The 25171-nt window shown below is 37.3% G+C and overlaps 1 protein-coding gene across 4 annotated transcripts in view; it reads right to left on the reverse strand.

Moving 5' to 3' along the window:
• Positions 1-1853: 1853 nt before the first annotated feature.
• The window catches only part of BLNK (B cell linker), an 88681-nt gene continuing 65363 nt past the window's right edge, over positions 1854-25171 (reverse strand). For all 4 annotated transcript variants that reach the window (XM_021536454.2, XM_021536459.2, XM_021536460.2 and 1 more), the window contains 20 exons: positions 24228-24277; positions 23275-23315; positions 22340-22496; positions 21036-21205; positions 20485-20566; positions 19641-19712; positions 18202-18227; positions 17644-17672; positions 17210-17305; positions 16415-16457; positions 13520-13547; positions 13150-13228; positions 12549-12579; positions 11531-11573; positions 10750-10828; positions 10300-10331; positions 7275-7354; positions 4958-5041; positions 3803-3958; positions 1854-2579 (listed from right to left, as the gene is read on the reverse strand). In XM_021536454.2, the coding sequence (XP_021392129.2) occupies positions 2460-2579; positions 3803-3958; positions 4958-5041; positions 7275-7354; positions 10300-10331; positions 10750-10828; positions 11531-11573; positions 12549-12579; positions 13150-13228; positions 13520-13547; positions 16415-16457; positions 17210-17305; positions 17644-17672; positions 18202-18227; positions 19641-19712; positions 20485-20566; positions 21036-21205; positions 22340-22496; positions 23275-23315; positions 24228-24277 (1498 nt within the window). In that variant the 3' untranslated portion in view covers positions 1854-2459. The remainder of the gene's footprint in view (positions 2580-3802; positions 3959-4957; positions 5042-7274; positions 7355-10299; positions 10332-10749; positions 10829-11530; positions 11574-12548; positions 12580-13149; positions 13229-13519; positions 13548-16414; positions 16458-17209; positions 17306-17643; positions 17673-18201; positions 18228-19640; positions 19713-20484; positions 20567-21035; positions 21206-22339; positions 22497-23274; positions 23316-24227; positions 24278-25171) is intronic.

A 25171-nucleotide genomic window follows, 5' to 3' on the forward strand; every position in this document is an offset into this window, starting at 1 on the left:
CGAAGCTATGACAGATCTGGCTTGGGTATGGAAAGCAGAGTAACCAGTCTGCTGCCTTTGTTCCTGTACAAAGCAAGTGTAGTAAAGTAGCTGATAACATACTGGTGTGTTTTGTGTGTTTGTTGGAGGCAGTGGTGGAGAGGGCTGTCCCCCCAAGGAGCCTTATTTTGTGCCTAAGAAGTTCTCATTTCAGGCTGATTGGATTATTTTGTGGAAGGTTGTGTTACCTATCAGGTCCCTGCTTTGTTTTGTTGTCAAAACTATAAGGTAGCCCTATGATCATGTAGAACATTGATAAAAAGTAAAGTAAGGTTTGAGAATGAAGGTAACTGGGCCTTTTATCTAGAGCATATTTGTTATTTGTAGGTCAGCCACATTATTACATGTAGTGCCAAGCACTTAGAGCTGAGGGGCAGGAGCAGCAGTGCTTTAAAGTGCTCAGTGCTAATTACCTTAAAAAAGTGATACCTAGTCTCTTGTATGAAATATATACACTTGAATTCCCCTTGTTCACACTATTTTTTTTTCCCTCGGTTCTAGTATGATGGAGATACTGCACACTTAACTTGGAAAGAATATTTGAAGAGTCTAGAGATTTGAGGAGCAACACAAAGTTTAGCAGACAGTACCAAGTTTAAGTACTGTGAAGTACATGAATGGAAGGCAAGGACTACATGAATGCAAAGGAAATGAAATAATCAGTGGCTACTTTTTCAGAGTACTTCCATTGTGAGTATTGCTTGAAATAGCTTCTAAAATGATACTTAAAATAGCTAAATAATATAATAATACACATATAGAAGGAGTAAATAAAGGTTGAGGCACTACAACTTTTGTGTTAATTTTTACACCTTGACTTGGCAATCTTAATGTTCTAAACATTTCAGTATATTAAGCACAGTATTAATATAAAACTAACACTAACTGAGCAATATACTAAACTAGCCCTTAGGAAGTGCTGTGAGGTCTGTCATAGGTAGACTTGTAGTCTGTATACATTGTTTCTTGCTTGCCAGTGTGTTACCACATCACATTTGGGTAAGTGTTGCCTGTGTTGCAGAGGGAAGAAGCTGACCTGCCTCAAGGTATGTAGGTAGCCATGTGTTGAGCATCCTCTTGGCACAGTTCTTTCTAGAAGACAGGTGCATGACTTTTAGAAGTAACTAATCAAAAGCACAAGAATGTATTTGCAGAATTCAGCCACCCTCTGACCTTAAGTGACTTGCTGAGACTTTGCAGGTCTTGAATCAGTCTTGCCTTTAATATAGTCCTAGAGAACACTGCCTAATTTGGAACAAAAAGAATAAACTGAGTGTATATAAAATGACAGTTTTGGAAAATACCTTTAAGATGGATAAGTCTTCAGGTCCACTGAAATCAAGAACTAGTTAATTGCTCCTAAAAGTTTTTAATTGGTGCAATTTATACATTCATCAAATTAATTTTTACCATTTGAATATTTGTGGAAGCTTACTTTGGTCACAATATTATAGTAAGTAAACCACTGTGATAGAACAGGCTATCACACAAAAAATGTTTTTTTTCTGTGTGTGTCTCCATAAACAGTAATTCAGCAAGAAGTGAGTGGATAATTAGTTCAGCAATGATGCAGTGCACCTGGGTCATCAGCAGTAGGGAATTTGAATATAAAATATTTGAGTCATTAAGCCAAATTATATGTGTGATATATATATATATATATGAGCCAAAGCTGTAAAAAGTGATACTTTTTCAAAACATTGTGAAGGAGCACATACAAATATATACATTAAAACATCAGAGCTAGTGAACTGATGGTTTCTTGCTGGAAGGGCCAGAAATGCAGTCCAGCAAAGTCTCCATACACGACTGAGTTTACAGTATTTTAAATTTTATTTGTACATTTGAAAATACAAACAAAAATATCAAGGGAACAGGGTGAAGCTGAGGGAATGTACAACTTACTTCCATAAATCTAAAACATTCAGGTGCATTTATTGCCACTAATCACAAAGTACAGTCCTATTTTCAACTTGTACACAGTGGTACATTAGGTCAAGTTGCTCTAATTTCTGGGGCTGTGCACTTTACAAAGAAATTGCTGAAACGAGTGATACGTGTTAAACATAAATTGAAAGAGTAGATCACTGTGGGTATTCTCATTTTCAAAATGAAAATGTTCTTCAAGAAATCTATCTTCAAACAGCAGTCAGAGGACCAGGCTGTGGTATGCAGTTCTTCCTGTGACTTTGGATGTTTTCACAGATGACAGTGTATCTGCTTTAGCTTCTTGTGTTAAACTTTCCTGATAAAAGTGATGTGGGGTTGAGCTCTATGAAATGCATTTTCTTACCACTCTGTAGGTGCTCTTGAAGAGTGTTTCCCATAATTTTGGATTTTCTTCTTTTAATACCTTGTCCATGTCTCAGTATGTTGAAAGAAATGATTAAAGGGGTCTTCATTTCAGCAGTTGAGTTTGATTAAGAAACTCTTACAATATATTTCAGTTTTGTCGAGTCTTTTGTGTTGTTGTGGCTGTCAATTAGAACCAGGGAGGTGCGCTGATGATTCTCTACTATTTCAGCAACACTGTCAAAGCGCTGGATAAAGAAAACAAAGAATAACTAGTGCTGGCTTCCTTTAATGCTATAATAGTGACAGTAATCACTGCATCTTTTTATCTTTGCTTCTCAAGTAATTGAATAGAGTTAAACTACTTGTTACCAAGTTAGATGCTTTGCCTTTTTGTGAGATACTGATCCTTCTTTTAGTTCTGATTTTAGTCATAAACAGATTAGATTTAGACAACAGAAGATATTACAGGTACTAGCTGTCTCCTCCTTTACATTTGTGATTGCCACCTGTACAAGCTGAACCACTGAGTTTGCTGTGGGCCATAGTGAACTGACATTTCATTTTACCTTAATGTATAGCAGGCTGCAGACTGGCTGCTCAGGAGCTGTGGCAGATGTAGTTCAGCCACCTCAGAGGGAAGGCTATGTCTAGGAGTAACAGGTATAGGCAGCCATCTATGAGAACTGTTCTAGTTATGCAGTTTTGTCACTATAAATTAGTATCCAGAATCTGCTAGGTCTGTTGCTTTTCCTTTTGGACTTTGGTCAAATAAAGACTTTGGACTATCTGTTTATCCCGAGTAATTTTTCATCTTTTTTTGAAGACCAGGTGAGCTCCAGGCTATTATATTTTCTCTAATCTCAGAACTGGTGCTTGGGAGGCAGATAATTAGCCTATGTCAAGCCTACTTTCACATTGCTGAAAAGCCTATTCTACGCAGTGATAAACTGTTTTCATTGGTATTTGTGTTCCAAGTTTCTGTTTTGCTATCAGGGTAATTATCTCTGTGGCAGAGTAGATAACCAGTGATCTTTTCACTCCAGAGTTCAAGATTTTCTTTATGTGAAAACAGTATTAACAGTAATGTCGTTCTCATTTTTGATACTGTTGGTGGGTTTTGTTTTTTTGAGCATGGCTGTTCTTCCTTTGCAATTTTCCAAGAAACATAGCCAGAGTTTTAGATAGAAGGTAAATGGAGGACCATAAACAGTCAAAAAATTTATCTAGTGGTTACAGCTCTTATCCTTTTAACTTTATTTAAACATCTCTATGAGTATGTTTTAAATTTGATCTGTGGTTTTAGTTACAGTGTACAGGTGCTGTTACAACACTGGTCATTATAAAGGGTATATTTTTATCTTCCTATATGAAGAATCTTTGTGGTCATAGTGCAATATATCTTAGTCCTTGCTTATTAAAGGTATATAATTGAAAACTGTTAGGAAAAATACCCCAAATATCATCTCACCTCTTCACCACTTTTTTCTCTGCCCAGTGCATATTGTCTTGTTGATTCAATAAATCGTATAGGGATGTTGTACACTCTTCTGTTGTAAAACACAACCAGTGTATATGGTTGCTGTGAGTCCTGTCCAGAACTCTTCCTTATTAGAAAAGATCCATCCTAAAGAGAGAAGAGTAGTCAGTGTATTTGGTTCATTTCATTCCAACAACTTAGTCTGGTTTTTGCTTAATATTTTGATTTATATTAACATTAAACTCTTTTCTCCCATTAGAAAAATAGTAACAGCAGATGAGAAGTAGCATGTATTCCTGATAACAGCAGCTTGCAAAGTGTAATTTAAGAATCACCTCTGCTGCTACCTGATCGCTTTCTCAACCAGGCAGAAAATTAAGAAATAAACAGGGATCTGTTTGGGTTCACAGATTGTTAGGGAATAGTTCCGGTCAGTGGCAGTAGGTAGGGAAGAAAGCAGGGAGAAGGGGAGTGTCCTTTTCTCCAGAGCTGTAAGAAGGAGCTCACCACAGTCAAGCACCTGCACTCCTGACCATGTAGCCCTGTGCTCACTAACTCACAGTAGCCTTCACCTGGTGATAGCCCCCATGCTCTGCCCCTATATCCTTCTCTATGGGCTTAGGCAAGAGTGGAAAGGTGATGCTGAGGATGCAACTCTACATGTTCCTCTTCCCTCCTGTAACACTAGATTTGGTACAAAGAATAGTTGAGAGAATTCAAATTCTCCAAATACCTAAATGCACAGTGTTGCTATTTCAAAATGCACAGCAACACCAGCCTTTCCAAATAGCTGTTGTCACATGAGCCATTGGACAGTGGAGGAGACCACTTAAAAGCTCCTGGGCTTTGTGTTTTTTTTTTAAGGGGGTGTGAGATCTTCCTCAGCTCTCTAGTCTCTAATAGCTTTCTCTTCAGTGCTTTGGTCTTTGAGTTGCACTAATGCAATTCAATTGTGTTGCAATGCAAGCCAGCATTAACTGATGTCACCACAATAATTCCAGGTGCGACAGTACTTGCATGGCACAGTAGTTCTGATCTCTTCAGAAAGCAACTCATGCTCTTTGAATACTTCTGGTTGTCTTTTGATTTTTTTTTTTAAATTTGAAGTTTTCCCTGTAAAATAGACATTCTTTAAAAGTGACTTACCTTGTTTGATCGGTACAAGGCATCTTCTGCCATTTTCCTGTCACAGGTAGCAGCATACCATGCTTTACTGTGAACACCAGCATCCTAAAAAGAGAAGAACAGTGTTTCACCTGTAAAATAATAACAATAATAATAAAGAATATGGCCTGCAGAGGAGTTACTGCTAAATAGTGACAGCTATGAACTAAAATGCAGAAAACACAGAGTTTAAAAAAGTCTTTACCAGGAGTTCAGTTTTAGTTAGAGGTAGGGCAGAGAAAAACTGGGAGTATCAAAACAGTGCTAACAGATTTGTGATAGAAGGCTGATAAATGACAAAAGAGAGATGCCCTGAGGAAAGCAGTCAGCTTCAACTGTAGGATTGTTCTAAAGACTGAAGTTATTCCAGTAGAAATTAAAGAGGAATAAATGTCAAGGAATGTTGAGGAATAACGCTATTTATGAATACAATCATGATTGTCTCCACATGGACAGCAGGATGGTTGGATAAGTTTTGCTCCAGCTTTACCGTAACAAGCTTAATCATAAAATTAATTTTCACACAAGCTTTGTCACCTCTGTACAAAACAGATTAAAGGTTGCACATTATAACTGAGCTGGTCTAGCTGACTTATTGCTGCCAGAAAGGAAATGTCTTGGCTTCTCCTTTGTGCTCATTTTGTTGCTCTTCTGTTCCCATGTGAGATACTTCACTTTATTAAACTTGCAGAAAAAAACCCAAAAAACGTTCCTTTTTTGTTTTGCCATTTTTTGTGTTTGACTGCCAAGCTGATTTTCTGTCAGTTTAATGACTTGGCTCAACCCACTGCAGGATCAGGAAGGAACACCATAGAAGCTGGGAGGGGAGCTGACAGTGAGGAGAGAGCAGATCCTCAGTTTTGGGGGTATTGTACTAAATTCTTAAGACTGGCTCAAGCCATAACATTAAATCTTACTTTCAGAAATGTTCATGTATTTCTTCAGTCACACAATTCAGTGGAAGAAGAAAGGCTGAGAGGAACTGCATATATGAAAGGTACTTGCCCACACAGACATGGAGCCCAGAGAACAAATCTTTGTTCAACAAAAGGACTCAATGGCCCCCAGAGCTTTCTTCTACCACTGTCTGTGGCCTATAATGTAGAAGCAGAGAGCTGCTGTCGAAGTTTGGATGGGAACCAAGCAAAGAGTGAATGTCAGGGGAATGAGTGACATTTGTGAGCACCTGTATTGTGCAGGATGCTACAGCAAATGATACCACTGCATATAATTGCTGGGAAAATAACACTAACAGCTAAATTTTTTTTAACAAAATGGATCTTTTATTAAGTCCTGTTTCTTGTTTCTACCCACGGCTGTTACATAAAAACTGCAAATGTAATTGCTACAAGCTGTTTATGTAGAGTCTTCTGGATTGCTTATTTGAAAATAATTTTTATAATAAGTATCTATTATTACATACAGTTAAAATTTTTCCAGAACTTCAAATCCTTTCTGTTCTTCACTGTTGTATTGTCTTTGTCATGTCAGACTTTAGAACACTTACTGTTACTGGGTCTGCATGATAGAGCCTTTGCTTTATACTCAACAGAACTATTTTTACCTTGTTTGTGACTACTAGGCTTATAAGAATGGCTTTATGCATTTTGTAGTCTTCCTTCATTCAAAATGAGAGTAAGGGGAATAGGATGAAATGAAAATAACCTTGCATTTGCTTAGATCATTCAAAGCTTAATGTTGCAACAAAACATAAAAAAAAGAATTGGCCATAAAACTGACAGCATTAACTATTATGTGAAGAGATCTGTTTAAAGGAACAGAAAGGAGCTGAACTTGGGAGAGACTAAAACACGTAGGGAAGGCATCACAGCATCATGGTATTTGTTTACTACACCTTTTTTCTCCTGTACAAAATTTGTACAGCTGTAAGTTAGAAAAAAAGAGGAGATTAAAAACTCTTTATAGCAATCTATATCAAATACTAAAGTACATCACCACAGATTTCCTTGTTTCAATGATGTTAAAAGTATGAATTTGACAGCCAGAAAGACATGAAACTAAAGCTTTTTATGATTGGTAGAGTGCCAAGATTTAATATAATACTATTTACATATTTTTCTGCAGTTTGTTAAACCTCTCCTTTGCTAAGTGTTCTAAGCATGTTTTAATGAAAGCTAACATTCAGATTATTTGTGTTACAGAAAAGCCTCATTGCAAAAGGGGGTATAGAAGCCCTCCAGGAGTGTAATTTTCTATTGAAAGGGGACAGGGGTGGAAATACTATTTTAAAATAAAGGGTAAGGAGATTTCTGTAATATGAATTTAGCTAATATTATACCTGGTCTGCAGAACTTGAAATGGATGAAGTGCTGCTGGGAGGGGAAGCACCCAAAGAACGGTTTGCAGCTTCTGGCACTTCTAGAAAAGAGAAAACAACATGTATAAGTTTTCAAAGTATGTTTGTTATGATGTAAGAAACTGAATTGTTACAAGGACTTTGGAAGATCTGGAAACACTTAATCTTTGATATCAGTCAGGAAAGCTTTCTACTGGAAATGCATAGGGCCTATATAAGTGCTGGGTCACTTGCCTGCCCAAAGGGTAGCCTTGCTTGTGGAGGAAAAACCAGTTTGGATAACAATTTGGTTATTAGCCAGAACTAAACACAGAGTACAGGAAAAATCCTCTTCTACCACCAAAGTGAATTAATGTAGCAATAGATAAGAAAATGCAGGGACTTGGTGCAAGTATTCTCAGTCCAGTGTGAGAAGTAGTCTTACAGGTGAGCAAGTCAGGAAAATGCACTTATTTCAAGGATAATTTTTCACCAATTTAGACTATGTGAATTGTTTGTATACATGTGCAATTAGTCCAGGCAATAAAATGGAGAAGCAGAATTAATAGAAAGCATTATGATGCTTAACTGGAATAACAAAGCACAGTTGAAAATAGTTACTAGGACTGAAATACAGATATAAGAGTTTAAGAAATCAGAAGTGAAATGTTTGAGTAGTGTTGCATAGTAATGATATGATGAAAAAAGTGTGGGTTATTGCTTTCTGGTAAAAAAGAATTTGACCCAAGTGTGTAGGTGTCTTCTAGGGGTACTTGTGAACAGAGCTGGATGCAAATCAATATGCTAGAGAAGATCATTGTAGAAAGTTGAGTCATACTTATTTTGTTATTATGGAAGGCTTTTTTTCCTGTGTGCTTTACTTGTTAGGGAAAACAAATGCTACCCTTTCTGGATATGGTGCTCTGCAGACTGCATTGTTAAATCTTCATTAATAAAATTCTGATTTAGATACTGGTTTAGAAAGCAGTAAGAATGTTATAGAGGAGACCATAAAGTAACCAGAATTAAAAAATGCAATTGGACTGGAGTGCTCTAAGATAATTGTGTGAAGTTTAGAGAACTTCTTTTGTAATAAAGATGCAACTGTCTGGAAGCTGCATCCCAAGTGGAGCAGAGACATTGTAGGGAGCAGTTCCAGCTCTCAGTGAAATAATCATCTGAAGAAGACTATTCAATATTATGTATTTCGGTTTTTCTGTAAAATTTTGACTGATTGACTGTTAAAGCTGAAAGTAGAATGTATGAATGAGGCAAGAACTGCCAGAGGTCAGTCAAATTAGTGAATTAGACTTGACAAAAGGATATTAAAATAAGGAAAGAAAGATGCCTTGACTGTGTGTAAAAAAGTAAAGAGAGATGGGGCCTTATGCAATAAGAATTTCACTAATTTTAAAGATAATCCAGGTACTGAACAAATAGTAGTTCTGGCACAGAAATGGAAATTTCCACAATCAAACTGGAAGCAGAGTTTAAATAACTTTAGTACAATTGAACTGATGGGCCAAGATCTTTACCTATGAAATGTTAAAAACTGGCGCATGAAATTCAGGGGTGGTAACAGTTATTTTACATAATTTTCAAGTCAGGATGGTACCAAATGATTAAAGAATACCAAACATAATTGCTATACCTAAAGTGGAAAAAGTGTCTTGAGCATCTACAGGGCTTTTTGTCTGATTCCACAGAACACAAAGTCCTGGGAGAGAACTTGAAGGAAATAACATCAAGATTTGGAAGTAAAGGTATAACTAGCAAGAGAAAAATCTGAATCTTAGCCAAGCAGATAAAATGTTACAGCTCTTTCATAGAATAACAGAGTTCTCCAAAGAGGAGATGTGGCAGTGTTCTTAATCTGGACTTCAGAGGAGCGTTTGACACTGTGCCATATGGGAAAAAAGTACTTTTAATTATGAAGATAGAAGTTAGCTCTAGGCTTGTATGGGGACAAAGAAGGTTATGCTCAAGGGACATCAGTGATTATGGGACCAGTGGTATGTATTATAAAGTTGTTATTGGACCTGGCACAGAATAAGATTATGCTGAAGAAAGTTTACTAATCAGAGCACCATTCAGCACCAGATGGTCTTGAAGAACAGTTACAGTTTCAGGAGTAGTAACAATTTATGCTTCAAGTTGGAGCACATCAGTTGGGTGATGGGAGCAGACAAGCTTAAGTGCATCAGTCAAGAGCATTAATGTGAACCATATATTAATGTGAACTTTCTCAGCACAGGAGATATAATTACAATATGCATCAAGCAAATGTTTCCAGGAAAGAGATTCACTAATAACAGCATATCAGTTTAAGCTACACCAAATGTAGATTTCTATGTGCCATTCTCACCATCTGTTTACAATGTGAAAGATATGTTCAGACTGAATATGTACAGTAGAGGGCTTACTGGAAGGTCAGACAAGTGTCTGCTAACAAGCAACCAGAAAAATATTAAATATAATTTACACTTCTGTACAAAGACATTTTATACACATATTACCTAATTCGTTTTTAGCTGTGAGCTGAAACAAAGTCCATCTTGGAAAGTACTACTTAGAAAAGAGCTTTAGCAATTGCTATTATAAAAGTACCTTATTTTTTCCTTCTGTTGAGAAAGAATAAATTGAATACAATAATAATCTGTCTGTCTTCTAGGCAACAGAAGCCTGGAGCAGCCCAGAAATGTCATATTTAAGATTCTTCTGTGACAAGGAAGATTGATGGAATCTTTATTATGATGGGAAATGACCCAAATTGCCTTTGCTAGAGATTTCCAGTATTCATAAATATAAATGAAGTACCCATTTTCCATCAATAATCCAGAGCTACTCCCTTAATTTTACTAGCTGAGCTAAGATCTTGGATACTTGACCTCCTTTTTTGTGTGCATTACAGATACATTCATTCAAAATGAATTCATATGCAAGGTATTTTTAAATAATTTTAAATTCAAAGATTAATTTGAAATTACAAGTTAATCACATTTTAATTCAAAAACTGAATTGTACTTACTTGGCAGAATTGAGGGCTTTTGGAGGAGAGGCCTGAAATAAATATCAAGAGATTACAGAAAGGTCTGAGGGGAGGTACCCAATCCTGATAATATGAAAATTGAAAATATGCAGTGGTGGAATGTGTTCCATCTCACCCATTTGTTCAATGAGAAACATAGGTCTGATACAGGTATTTTTCAAAAATTATATCCCACTAGTAGGAATTTAAACATATGTGTTAAATATCCATCACCTTATTACAGATTATATCCCCTCATGTGTTTTGGTGATGGTTATAGTATTTGTATGCATTCATTTGCCATGATTTAGTTTTTTGCTACTGTGAGGTTTCAGGAATCTCAGCTCTGAAAAAGCAACAAGGGAGGTTCCAGTGAAAAGAGTGCTCCCCTTTGAGCCTCTCACAGCTGGTGCACTGCAATATTCCAAAGAGGATGGAAGGGGATCTTACTTTTGGGCACCACTTGGAAGCGGGGGAAGTGGAAGTTCCTGGTTGGAATTGCGCTGTCGTTCTGGTGCCATAGGTTTTTCTGTAGTTTGGGAAAACAAACAGTAAACAAGAAACAGTAAACAGAAAACAAGATTTCTTCAGAAATATATTATCCCAGATTAGGGTGTCCCAGTAGGTGAAGGAGGTTGTCTTTTATTATGAATTTGGGTTTTTTCCTGACATGGCAGCTTGCCATTGCACTGCTATTTTTGTTCACTAATTCTAGGCAGTATTTGTGCTAGGGATGCCTGCGGGGCTCGGTGGGGCTCTGTGACACGGGGAGACAGCACTGGGGTGGCCGGGGCAGCCTGGAGTGAGGCAGCAGCTCCTGCTGGAGCCGCCTCGCACAGACAGAGACAGAGCCAGGACGGGAGGGATTCCCTGCCTGTGCCAGGGACTGCCTCTTGCCAGGAGATGGTTCTGGCTGAGTCCAGAGCCCGTCCCTCTCCTTCCCCTTCTCCACTTCCAGGATTACACGGGCACACTGCTGGGCCATTACTGTGCTACATTACCCGGGCCAGGAACCTCAGCAGCTTTACTGTGACTGCTTTTAGAGAACAATGATACTCACTGCAACTCAGGCTGCTCAGATCCAGTTTGAAACTGCTAAAACCAAACACCCCCAAAAACCTCCAGTAACTTGAATGTGGTGTTGCTTTTTTTTTTTTTTTTTTTTTTTTTACTGAAAACATGAAACAAATCAGATAAATGTCAACTTCTCACAGTACTGGCTATAATTTACCTTCATTTGCAGTTAAGGTGTCTCTGGAAGGTAAACATGGTTTCTGCAGTAAAAGAGAAGGACAAATAAGTATTAATTAACTGGCACTTGCATAGCAAATGTTTATCAGTTATACTTTTTGTGAAACAGTTTAGAATTGACAACATCCTGGAAGAATTAGGAGGCAGGGACATAGCCATTCTGTTAAGAGTCTGTAGTTAGTTGTATGACCTTGAAGAATGGGATTTTGCAAAGGAGATTTGGAAAGAATCCCAGTTTGTGGGTATAAATAGATGTAGAAAAAGTCAAATGTAGATGGTTCATTCTTATCTCAGGCCCAAAAATGAAAAGTCTGTCCTAAATACTTGAAAACGAAAATTGGATTTGCACTCATATTGTGCTATGCACACAAATATCTGAACACATTTTCTTCTGTTTACTGGAAGTTAAACTGTCAGTTTAGCTCACAGTAAAACTGGAACCAATCTTCCACTTTTAATCTTTTTTCTGCTTTCATTTTGAAACAATGATAATAAACTGCCAGTTTTGAAACATTTTTCAAATTAATTTCTTTGAAAATTTCAAGCAGTCCTCTTACTTTCTGCCACAAGAAGTTTTGGGATATTGTTTGAATTACTGAAAAACCTCAGACAAATTCTGGTAAAATCCTGTATATTTCTTGAGCTATCACTTGCAATGAATTCATGTTCCCCATAGGCAGCTCTGTACATTCTGGGAATAATTCTGAATTTCGTGTGTCCCCATTTATTTCTTGTTCAGTTCATGCTCTGTGTTTATTGTTGCATCCCAGGGCATTGAATTCAAATGTTGTTTTGATCAAAATATTTTTCTGCTTGAGCAGAAAGATCACTGATCTTCATTCATGTAATAGCACCCAAATATTTCCTGTCTTTATAACTCTTTCCCCTAGCATTTTTTGCATTTATCTTGTACCAAAACCCATGATAAAATAAGTTTTACAATAAATTAAAAATCTAATAAAATTTTTGGGTGAGTATACAGTTACAAATTAACTTACTGGTGAAATTACTGCATTAGAAGTTTTCTTGCTGAAGTATGGAGGAAAAAGAAAAATAAAGAATATGTTTACTTAGGAGATACATTGATTAATTTAGCAACTATGCATCAGTTTCATTGGTTCTAAGGGTATTTCTGTCTAATATGGGATCCATTGGATACTTGTAGCAGTTAGAAACAAAGAAGAATTAAAAAGGAAAAAGGGTATCAGATGCAATGTGAGCACTCAATAAAGGTGCTTTCACAAGGAAGCTACAACTGTGTCCAATACTTAACATGACTTGGGTGGGGCAGGAGAATTTAGAGAAAGCTTTCTGCACCTCCAGGCTTGCAGGTGCTTGTGCTGCAGTATGGGGCTAAATCAGACAAGGCAGAGAGCATCTGCCATCAGTAGCAGGCAGTGAAGGGCAAGGCCACTTGTCATACAAACAGTATGCCTCCAGTAATAACAAAATAACAGCTTGCCTTTACCTAGTCGGGATATCTTTCATAAACAGGAATAAATATTATTCCTGAATTCAAATTGCTATAGGCAAGGATAGGAGTTAGCTCCTATTAAACCCATCCCCATCAAAGAAGTACTTTTATAATTTTTTACTCACAGGCCCCTTGGTAACGGAGATGGAGCTGGAGCTGCTCCAATGGGAAATCTGGATTCTTGTGTGTTATTGAACCTCTGACCTAGAGATGTAAGCAATATATTTAGTATGCAATGTGAGCTGTATCTGAACAGTGGATTTTCCTCATTGCCATTTTAGTTAACATAATTAAGGTAAAAAATATCCATTGGTTTAATTTTTCTTAACATGTTTTCAGTCTGATTATACAAGAGAACAGTTCAGTATCACTTCTTGCTTATTGCTGACTGTACAGATGAAATTTACACTGATGCAGTACATTGCATGCTGTATTCTGCTAACTGGTGGCATATTAGTCCCTCTCATATTGCTGTGATTTCATCTGAATACTTACTTTCATCATTATTGTTTGCTTCATGGTCCTGTAACAGAAAAATAGGTTAGATTTGATATGAAGGAATTAAAGAAGGAATTACTGTGTTCAGTTTTAAGTCCTTCAGACTTAAAGAAGGACATAGAGGTGATGCAACAGAGAAGGGCAACAAAGCTGGTGAAGGGTCTGAAACACAAGTCCTGTGTGGAGTGGCTGAGGGAGCTGGGCATGCTTATCCTGGAGAAAAGGAGGCTCAGGGGGGGCCTTACTGCTCTCTACAAGTACCTGAAAAGGAGGGTATCGGTCTCTTCTCCCAGGTAACAAGTGACAGGCCAAGAGGAAATGGCCTTATGCTGCACTAGGAGAGGTTTAGATTAGATGTTAGAAAAACTTTTTTCACTGAAAGGGTGGGTCAGGCATGGAATGGGCTGCCCAGGGAAGTGGTGGAATCACCATCCTTGGAAGTGTTCAAAAGCCACGTGGATGTGGCACTTACGGACATGGTTTAGTGATGAACATGGTGGTGCTGGATTAACAGTTGGAACCTGATCTTAGAGCTCTTTCTCAGCCTGAATGATTCTTTGATTATTACATGAGAACTGCATAAATAATCAATATGCTTTTGGTATCTGTAGTAATTTTTAAAGAAATATTTGTACAGAAGACATATAGTGTCCAGAATACTTCCATAATGTCTGAAAAAATTTAAGCAACCATTAAAATTTGAACTTTCTAATAATCTTGAGATTGCTTGTAGTAAGTATTGAGAAAATTTGCCCTTAGTTTTGCAGTGAGATCTTTTGGTTCATGTTTAATTTCTGACCTGGAAGGCAGAAATTTTGCAGCAGATTTGAATATACTAAAAATACATCTTCCACTGAATGGAGGAAATGGAGCAGACCTTCTTGTCATCATGCTAGAATTGAATCAATCCACCTAATTTCCTGGCTTCACTGGGAGATGCTTAAATTTGGCTCCCATTTCTTGACTTTTAGGGAATCAAGACTCCCATCTGATAAGTATCTTTCAAAGAGGAACCCGTTATTAATTTGTCTGTCTTCATCTACCCAGCTAATGGATTTTCAGTAATGTTAGTGACAAATGCATCCATTCTCTGGCTGGAGAGGTGTAATCCATCACTCAGCAGTTGGGGAAATGAGACATGGCAAAATTTTTCTCCCAGTCAGCTCAGCCTTTGAGAGGAATAAGGGTTACAGTTCTGTGCACATGATCAGTGCTGGTTAGTGCTGACAGCAGACTGGATGGGAGCAGCTAACAGATGTTTCAGTTTTTGTTTGGGATTTGTCAATGTACTGTAGCCAGAGATGGAAAGGAACAACAGAGCACTGGACAAACATCATGCTCGTTACTATGTGTTTGTTTAAATTTGTAAAGGCTGCCACTTACAAGACAAGCAAAGACCCCAAAATCTGGGCTGCACTGGGTAACTCTTTCCTAGGCTGACTCTTGTGACAAATTGGTGAGCTGCAAACAAACACCCAGGAACTGAATACATCCATGGTACAGATGAGTGTTTGTCTGGGAGCTTCATCTTGGAGGTGTAACTCACTCAGTGTGTGACTCCACCTAAAGGATAACCTCTTTTTCTTCTCTGCAAAGCTAGGATGATATCAAGCTCAAATGCAAGTTTAAAAATGCATTAATGGAGAGGTCCCAGCTGCAAGATGGCACCCAAGTCTGTTCTGAAGCAGGAGTATTCTTATTGCTGATCAGATAGTGGAATTTCTGTCCAACAATCTCCCTTGAGATACAAGATTATTATTTTTCTTATCTTGCATTGGTAAGAAAAGCTGAGAAATCAAACTATTTCATTAAAGAGAAATCCCAAATTTGGCACTGTTTAGGATTTGTTCAGAATCCCACAGGATACAGATCTAAATGGGAAAAACTTTGTGATGACATGGAAGGGAAACTAAAATGCTGTTGTACATATGAGCTGTTCGGTACATCTAGAAATTTAAAGACTGAAGACTATAAGGTGCTCATATACCACCTGCACTATTACCATAACATCTAATCCTATTATATGACCCCAAAATCCTGGTTTTAAGTATTTTTAAATCTTTTAAGTCTTAATTTCTCTATATAGTTATTGGTAGACTGATTATTTCCTAGGGCCAATTGAGCACAGGGCTGGAACAGGATCTGAGCGTGCAGCTTTTGGCATAGATGCTGATATAGTTACGTTGCTCTGTTCTGGATAGTTGGTTCCTCATGCAGAGTCTCTCAAACTGGCACAGCTGTGAGTAGAGCTACACATGGTGTAGATCAATTTATGGAGTTAATCTGGCTGAAAAAGAATCTTTTACGATTTGCTTTTGCTCATTTCTGCAGCTGATCAAGTTTCCAAATAGTTTGCTTAAAAAAAACCCAGCACAGTGGAAGGGACAGACAGGATAAGTGCAGAGGGAGAAGAGGAGTGGCTGAAACACAGCCTTAGGACCCAAGGCTTGTAATTAGTCCTTCAAGGACTGCATTTTCTAGTGATACTGGTTACTCAGACTACCCAGTCTGACATTTTAGAAGGTTTCCATTTTCAGAAAGCATTGATCATTCACCATCTGAGAGGAATGAGGCTCAAGGCAAAGTGCTTCAGACTGGGCAAAATCATCCTTTGCTACTTAAAGTAAGGTTCCTGTAAAACAACTGGTATTTTTTAGTACAAGAAATTATATCCTAAAAAACATTTGAACTTTTTCTTGGATCAATACAGATGTCCAGTGCTCTTTTGCCCAAAGGATTAATAGCAACAATCACAATATTAGATGAATCTGATATTCAGTCATCTGTTTCTGTTATTTAATCCAGATAATAAATAGATAATCCATCTATTTATATATAGAACACAGGGCTAAATTTAACATGTTCTTTTAGAGTGGCCCATTAACTACTCACTGTTTTTGGATGAAGACGACTTCTGGGGAGAGGCAAAATATTTCTGAAAAATATACATTGTAAGTGATGATGAGTAGCATTTATTTATGTAATTGAATCAGATAGGCTTTTTAAGATCTAGAGGGAAGGAGTAAATGGATTTGATTTCATCTCTGTACAGCTACAGTGCTTGTGGTGATGCTGTGCCCTTGGTGTGGAACAACTCCAGAACAGCTCCTGCCCTAGAGTTTGGGTCCCCTGTGACTGCACAGGACCTCACCAAACATCCTCACACACATATTGTGGATGCCTCCTGAGGGCACATAACATAGGTTGTAGAATAATGACCTCAAGAGGAGGCAGGGGTTATGATGTGGCTTTCTATGCTTCTGGGGACACCGGAGTGAAGTAGGCTGCACACTCAAGTATCATTTTTCCCTTTTCCTCCAGAGACTTGGGATATAAACCATGGATTTGTTGAGCCTAGTTTCTTTACAATTCATCTTGTACAACTGCAAAAACACCTAATTTGCAAGGGTGCAGAGATGGCTAATAGGACCTTAAACTGGCTGGCAGAGATATTTTATCCCTGTAGTGGATGCCTGAAGAGATATTTCAGAAAATCCTATTCATATGGCAAACTGGCTTGAACACAGTTGACAAAGCGATGAGAACTTTTGGTTCTCAACTTGTCCTAGCATTCCTAGCTAGTTGAGTGCCCTGACAGTTGTTTATTGTTTAAAGTCTACACATTAGAGAGATGAAAATTTTTTCTCTCTTAATATTTCCTATTGATCTAAGCTGCTCTTAACTTACCTGGAAGTATCCTGCTTAGGTGACTCTCTGGCCATGCTGTGCATGTGGGAGTGCTCCGTATTCTGAGCAGGCATGAACATCAGTGGCTTGGTGAACCTAGTAATGAAACATGAATTAAGAAAGGAAAATCACATTTAACAACAGTGAATGCAAAAAAAACCTCTTTCTTCTCCCCTACCCCCTCAAAATTCTAATAAGTAACCTTAAGAGTATTTCTTTTTAATATGTATTACATTTGGGTTATTGAAATTAACATAGAAATGCTTGATAATATTTGTGTAGATAATCTGAAGAGATATTTACTCTAAGTATTTCTTACTTCTGTTACTGTATTTCTTCTAGAGAAAGAATTACCAGACATGTAGTATCTAGATGAGAAAAAATATTTTCTGACAGTTTTAAATAATGCACAAGCATTCACAGTAGTGGGTTACCTGGTTACTGGTGGTGGTGATGGTTTTTCCTGTAAGAGAAAATGCACTGAATTGTTTTTTGGTTACTTTTTAATTCCATAAAATAGATTTGTATGATCCTATTTATGTTACCACATCCAGATATTATTTTTGCATTGTGATACAGATTTCTACTAGAGCTCTCTCTGGTAATCTACATTAGGACGGGAGAGGCAAGAACTTAACATCAGTAAATCTGCTTTGGCCATATGTTATGTCAGTACCAGCAAATGAGAAAAAAATTACTGTGTCAGAACTGTCATTGCTCTTCTGCTGCACTTCTGCTTCTGTAAAACATTCCCTTAGGCCACTGCTTCCCAGATTGGATCACTATCACAGAGGACTGAGAAACTTTCCCCTTCCCATTTGCTCTTTTGAAATGGTTTGCCAGCTTTTCTGAAAAGGGAGTGTCAGAAAGCTTTAAGTGCAGGAGGAGATATGCTCAGGTTTTTCCCCTTTGAAAGATTGATAATCTTTTCTCACAGTCACATTTGTACCCTGCCTGAGGGCAATGGGAGTCATACTGTAGAAAGGCCTTACCTCTTCTTCAGGAACCTCGTAGACTTCTATAGGACAGAGAAAAAAAAAGTATTCTTTAGTGTAGCAAAAACAGCCTGTGTGTTACCATAAAACCTGATCAGAATTTGTATCAGTCATACATCTGACTCTGGAAAAATAACTTGGGGAATCTGCTTAGAATTTGAATCTGCCTCCAAAACCCTGGAGCATCATCACCCTTTGTCTTCTAGTGAGAACTTCAGGGAAGTCACAGGAAATCTGATGTACAGTCACTGTATAAATCAAGATTCTTCTCCACTGCGAAACCTTTTTATTGTTTTGTTTTGCTTCTCATTCCTTCCCTCCTGAAAGCAAGATGAATGCTTGTGTTGTGCAAACCTGGGTCAGTTTGGAAAAAATGTGTTATCACACCTGTAGTAGCATTTAGCATTTCCTTGACTCAGGAAGGAAGAAATCAGATCAGTCATAAATACAAGCTGGCTCATTTGCATGGCCAACATCCCTCCCCGAGTTCTGACCCACAAGTATACTTTAATTCATAGATCTTGAAAGAAAAAAACACCAGCATCTTTATCTATGCCCAGTTCTTCAGTGCACATAGAATCCTATTTCAGTAAATTTCATGTGAGGTTTCATCACTTTACTGCACTCCAGTGTCCCAGCTCCCACAAGGGGGAGACGTTTTATTCTTTAGTAACATCTGTCAGGAGCTGGTTGTTGCTGGACACTGATTTACAGAAAGGCTGAGATTGAAAAGGGCATTTTAAAATGTCTGGAAAATAACTCATGAAATCTTAAGTAATTAATAACAAATGTTAGTTTATGACTTGTAGTTTGTGACTTTAAAGCTAAACACATTGCTAATGAATATGCAAAACTTTTTAAAGAACTGTGTCATGTCTGGAAAAGTTACATCCAAGCAATTAATGAGAGTGAGGATGCAAAAAACCTCTAAGTTGGAAGAGAGAATTTACAAAAACAAATGGGATTCGTCTTATTTGCTTCTGTTTTTATTTCTTTTCCCAAATATACTGCTCTTTATAGAACCTCAGTGTTATAAAAGGCCATGCAATACATCAGCCTGTACAGAATTTCTATATGCTAAGTCTAATGGTCTGAAGTATTGGGTCTTGATTCCTATGGTGAAATGGGATTACTGACATACTGAGTCCTATAATTCTTTTGCTGTATTGATCCATTTGTGTTCCTCCATTAGAGCAAAAGACTAAATATAAATTAATCTGGGGCAAATAACCTGTTCTAGTTTTATTCATGTGTAACATGGATTTACTGTTCAAGCTAAACAAAGCAACCACTACAACATAGAAAAGCTAACGGGGAACATATTTTTGTTTTACTTTAGTATGTCATAGGGTTAGTGGTGTGAATACATCAGGCATAATTTAATATTTCACAGTCTTACATTAGTTTATTCTAACAGCAATGCAAGCTTCACATACCTTGCATGATAGAAGGCTTTGGAGAAATAGGAGGGGCTGGCTTTGTTGTCTTCATAAATCTGTTCACAGGTGCTAAAAACATTTTATTCATGTACATATATATATTTGTGCATGTATATATATACATATATTTTATATATATATATATATACACACTATATGTATATACACATCTGTTTGCAAACTAACAATGTAACGTTTATACAATAGGAATGAATATTAAATGGGTCCAAATGACAACCTTTTGTGTGACCTTGAATAAATCAACTGAGTCAGAAAGCAGCTCTCATTTTAAAAGAGAAGTATTGTTTAGTTTTCCACTCTTTCTGAAGAGGTTTGATACTGTCAGTAATGTCAGAGAGCAGAACTACATGCTCTTCTCTGTTTTCTTTTCACCTTTGGGCTGTAGTAGTTTTATTCTCTAGCTAAATATATATAAGTGAGATTTAAAAAAAAATAAAATCAAAGTCTCTCTTTACTAAATATCTAAAAATGCTTGTTCTGCTCCTGAAACATTTCAGCAAAGAGAGAATTTTAATGCTACTGCTCCCTTGGATGAGAAGGCAGGTCAAATGTCATGAAAAGCCTCCTGGTTGTACAAGGGCTGGACTTTGAAATAGCTCAGAGAAGCAGAAATAAAACATGTCTTCCAATAAAGTTAAAAATATTTTTCCTTGGCCTTATCATAAGCCAAAGGAGCTAACTACCTTTTTGCAGTCTGTAATCTCTTTAATAGCTGCATCTCCACTCTCTGAACCCTAGAAACAGACATTAATTTGACCCATTTTTTTCACTATTATTCCTAATAAAGCCATAATTGTAAGCTTAAATGACTAAAACTCACATTTTGTAGGTAATGACATGCTGCCTTCTGTGGGTTCAATATAGTTATCATCATCATTGTCCACTGGCACAATGTAGTTATCCTATGAGAAATGCAGGAAAAGAATCTCTCTGTTAAACCTCCAGCTTGTCATCAAACTGTCTGGATTGAAGCCCTGCAGCAGTTTACAATAGTTGCCATTTCCCAGTGACTCCTATTTCAGCCATTTATCATCCTACGTGGAAGGGAATCCCAAGGATTGCAAATCCTTTATGGAATTATTCCACTGGTGTGTGGAAGCCCTCCCTTCCCTCTTGTCTTGGAGTAGCCTTTGAGGTTACTCTCTCCCCACTGCCTGCAGCTTGTTATGCATGATCAGGAGCTATTTCATGGTCTAAAGAGCCTCCTTGATACTCAGAGCAGGCAGATATCCCCTAGGAATCAGTATGGTACTTGCCAGTCACTATTAGTGATGTACAAAATTATCTGTACTACAAAAGCTAAGAAAGAGATCAGATCATGGCACTGCTGTAACATTTACACAGTTATACAAATATATCTGTAAACTTTACCTCATCATCACTGCACTCCTTAGGCTTTGGTGGCACTTTTGGTTTTGCAGCAGGAGATGGCAATGGCATGGATGGCACACATGGTTTCTTTGGTCTGGACATGGCTGGACTGGGTGTACTTGGGAGAGGTTTGTTGATGGGAGGAAGCTTCTGGTGACTGGTGCGATTGTCTTAATTTGTTAGAAAACAACAAGTTTAGTAAAAATGACACATTAGTCTCTGCGCTTTCTACTACTGTTTGTGTAAAAGTCTTTGCTGTGGCTGCAGCACAGGTCAAACAGCCAACCTGAGCACAGCTGGACCTGATGTTGAGATCTGTGTGTAAACAGGTCCTGTTTCATTGCTCAGGGCAGCAGCCCAGCCCTCTGTATCAGGTGCAGTGGGTGCCTGGACACTGACTGCTGTATGAACAACTGTTTAACTCCTTGGGGAAAAGGTGGTGGCTGGGTGGCGTAGTGCCTATGAGACATGAGAAAAACAACACTGGGTGGGACAGGAACATGAATTGTGCCAGGTTCTCTGGTGTGTCAAGTCCGTCCCTTTTCAAAGTACACACAGGTAAAGGGCTGATAAACTTATATGAGTACAATTGTGGTATTTTAACACGTAGATGAATATTCTACAACCAATAATAGTCTGGTATCATACAAAAATGAAAGCAGGCATCATGTCAATGTTTCTTTTCTCCATGTCTCAAATCTTCATCTTATTGAAACTAACTTTCATTCACTTCAATGCAACATATTAATGGTTGAAAATAATCAAATCAGAAAGAAAAAATCCCTTTATACTGGACTGATGTAAACAAAATCTCAATCCTGTCCTGTTTTTCAGAATATTTATCATCCTTAGTACCAATTTTGGAGTGAATATTTGGACTACTGTTTTACTGCTTTGGGAATAATGATTGGAGAAACAAAGAAGTATAAAAAGGGACCTGGCTAGTCTTACCTGCCTCATCTTTAATAGTAATTGCTGCATCAATATATGTGGATTAATTTGGAGCCACAAGTTAATAGTACCTCCCATACCTTTGCTTGAATTTTGTCATTAGTAGATGTCTATCAAAGTCTCTAGGACACATTATATTATATTAAAATTATAAACATAACTACTAGCAATACTAACTTGTTTCATGCTGTAATAAAAAATAAAAAAAATCATACCCCTGAATGCTTAAGATGTGAGTATCAGAATTAGAAGCTAACTCTTGTGGAAAGGACAGATTAGTGCATCTGGGGCGTCTTCTGGTACTGATCAAAAAGCAATTATCAAGGTGACATAGTTAACTATTCCATAACTACCTGCATATTCACCCCTAGAAATAGGGAATGCAGAGGGAATCTTCTTTTTCTCCTTCTCACTTGGAGGTGGCTCATAGCTGTCATCAGGATTCTCTTCACTGGGGACCACATACATCTCAGAGTCAGAGTGGTCATCTGGATTTTCATAATCACTGTCCTAGAAAGACAGAACTCTCCATTTTTCATCTCACAGCAATCGATAACACAAAATTACAACTATGTACCCTTGAATGGACACATTATATTCCCTTTTAGTGCTTCCTCTTGCAAAGAGGCACTCCTGAGTCCTCCTCTTTTCCTCCTCCCAGGAGCTCCCTGTCTTCTTGCTGTCTCCAAGGAGTCTTTTCATCTCAAGAGCTCAGTCTTCAAATTATAAACCAATAGCTTGTTTCCTTTCCCAGGACAGCTCCTTTCTAGATCCAGCTTGATGGATCTCGGTGAGTTGTCACTTCCTCTCCCTTTCCAGTTAAAAGGGTACTCAAGGAAGAAGCTGGTCACTTCAGGCTGACAATTGCACCATTACTTACATGGCTGACAGCCATGAATTGCTTCATTCTATGTTTTCTAAAATCTTAGCAGAAGTTTTCATTTTTAGTAAGAAGTGACTTTCCTCTCCTCACCCCTTCCACTCTTCCTGCCCCAAATAAAATCTCTTACTCAAATTCATGCCATGTGCTTACTTATCCAAAAAACTTAGCATTTGTGGCTACCATTGACTGTGCTTCTGAAAGTACTTCTAAGTTAAATGTAAAAAAATTGAGGCTGCTCAAAATCAGTGGTTACTTGTGAATTAAACTAATGTAAAAAACCCCATAACATTTCAATAGTATTTAGTTCAACCACAACTAGATGATTTAAAAAGAAACATTTATTACTATTTCACATGCTAACTTGTTGCCACAGTAACCTCCTACTAGCCCAAAATATGTACTTACAAAATCATCTGACCATTGTTCCTCTTCATTGTCTGCGTGTTCTAAACCAAACATTAGAGTTATTTAAGGAGATGTAATAGTGAATATAAATGTTTGTCTTAGATTGGTTTTTCAATCTATTCTTATCATACTCAGTTAAAAAAGAGTGAGCAAAATTTCCAAACAGTTCTAAGCAACACATCTCTTTAGACAGAATAGTAAATTAAATGCCTTCTTATTTTTGGCAAATTATTTCATAACTGTTGGAAAAGCATTAGAAAATGACAAACTCTGCATGGTCTGAACAGCAGAGCATGTACTTTACCCACAGTGTCCTGCTAATGCATCTCATTTTTAAGTAGGGGTCGCATTTTCTAGATAATATAACTCTTTCTGACCTCTGGGCATTGGTTAAAGTTGGTTAAGTGTTTATATTCAACATGGAACAGTTACCTGGTAAGTTCCAAACTCTTTCCTGTTTTTTCTATTCTCATCTTAACAAGAGGGCTGTTAACTTGTAAAAATAGCCAGGAACTAGCTTGAGGGCTATATGATAAGCAAGTAAAGGTCTACCTTTAAGATAATTCATGATGTCATTATTACATTAACAGTATTAAGATTTTAAATCTGTAATGATACATTTATTCAATTTCTTCCATATTTACTTGCACAGTTCCTGTAAGGAGGTGCTGCATGCAAATTCTTCTCCATTTTTACAGCAGCCTAGATACAGAACTCTGAATAAGACTGATTTTGAAAGAGTGGTTACTTGTTACTCTTCATGCTGGCACAATTCATTTTTTCTTGCCTTTCATTTCAGAGGTGTGAACTAGCTTCAGAGTTGTTGATAATGGTATCTTGTTCTCTCATTAAAAACAAATTATGAGGCACTGTGTAACTGAAATATTGTTAGGCATATAGATAGCAAATTAACACAGACATGCAGTTTTAAATTTACATTAATACAGCCTTACCTGAAGCATAATCCCTTTTTGGCAGACTTGGCGGTGGCTTTTTTTTAAGGCTGTAAATTATAATTATTACATTTATGATCTCATAAGTAACATTTATTAGAAAGGAGCATTAGCCAGGCACATAAAAAAGCTGATAACCAAAGATACCTGCAGCTAAAGAAATACAGATTACCATCACAGATGCTTAGCAGCTAGCTGTAGAAGAATGCTTTCAAAAGGTAGAAACTGATAAAATAATAAAATAGAATCTGAGAATTTAATACATTTTTTTCACTAAGAACATATGTTGAAAGGGCAGCTTCCTTGCTCACACCACATCTTCATTTCCAGAAAGAGATAAGATAGGGGGCAGAAATAAATGATGATCTATCAGTAGATGAAAATCTGTTCAGGTTCACAGAGACTTTATTAAGACTATGGCATAAGAAAGTGGTGTAGCACTCTCCATTTTTATTTTTAGAACTATATAATTTTGCATGCACTTTATTTGATGGTTAATATTTAAATGTATTCTGGGTTTCTCAGTGCAGGATTCTACTTTTTATTATTTTATGATGCTATGTCCCTTTTTTGGTAAAGATTGTTACAATGGCATTACATACCAAGTGAATCAAAGGATAATTTTTAGAAATACTGAAAGGATCTTTTTGGCAATACAGGCAGGTTCATAAGTATGTGCACATATATATATATCTAGCAAGCAGAAGTACACATACATGTAAACACACATATATATATTTATATTTATATGTATATGAGTATCCATGTACACTCCTCCTTACTAAATTGCAGCTGACCAAAGAAGACATTGAATTACAGTCAGTTGAATTATTTCACTACCCTGTAATGAAAGAAGAATTTGGGTTTAAAGTCAGGATGAACAGTGCACGTGTGACATTGCAGGCCAGACTGATGCCTCTGCAGAGGGAAAAAAACAACCCTTG

The sequence above is a fragment of the Lonchura striata genome, chromosome 7 (assembly GCF_046129695.1).
Source record: "Lonchura striata isolate bLonStr1 chromosome 7, bLonStr1.mat, whole genome shotgun sequence".
In the NCBI taxonomy this organism is placed as follows: Eukaryota; Metazoa; Chordata; class Aves; order Passeriformes; family Estrildidae; genus Lonchura; species Lonchura striata.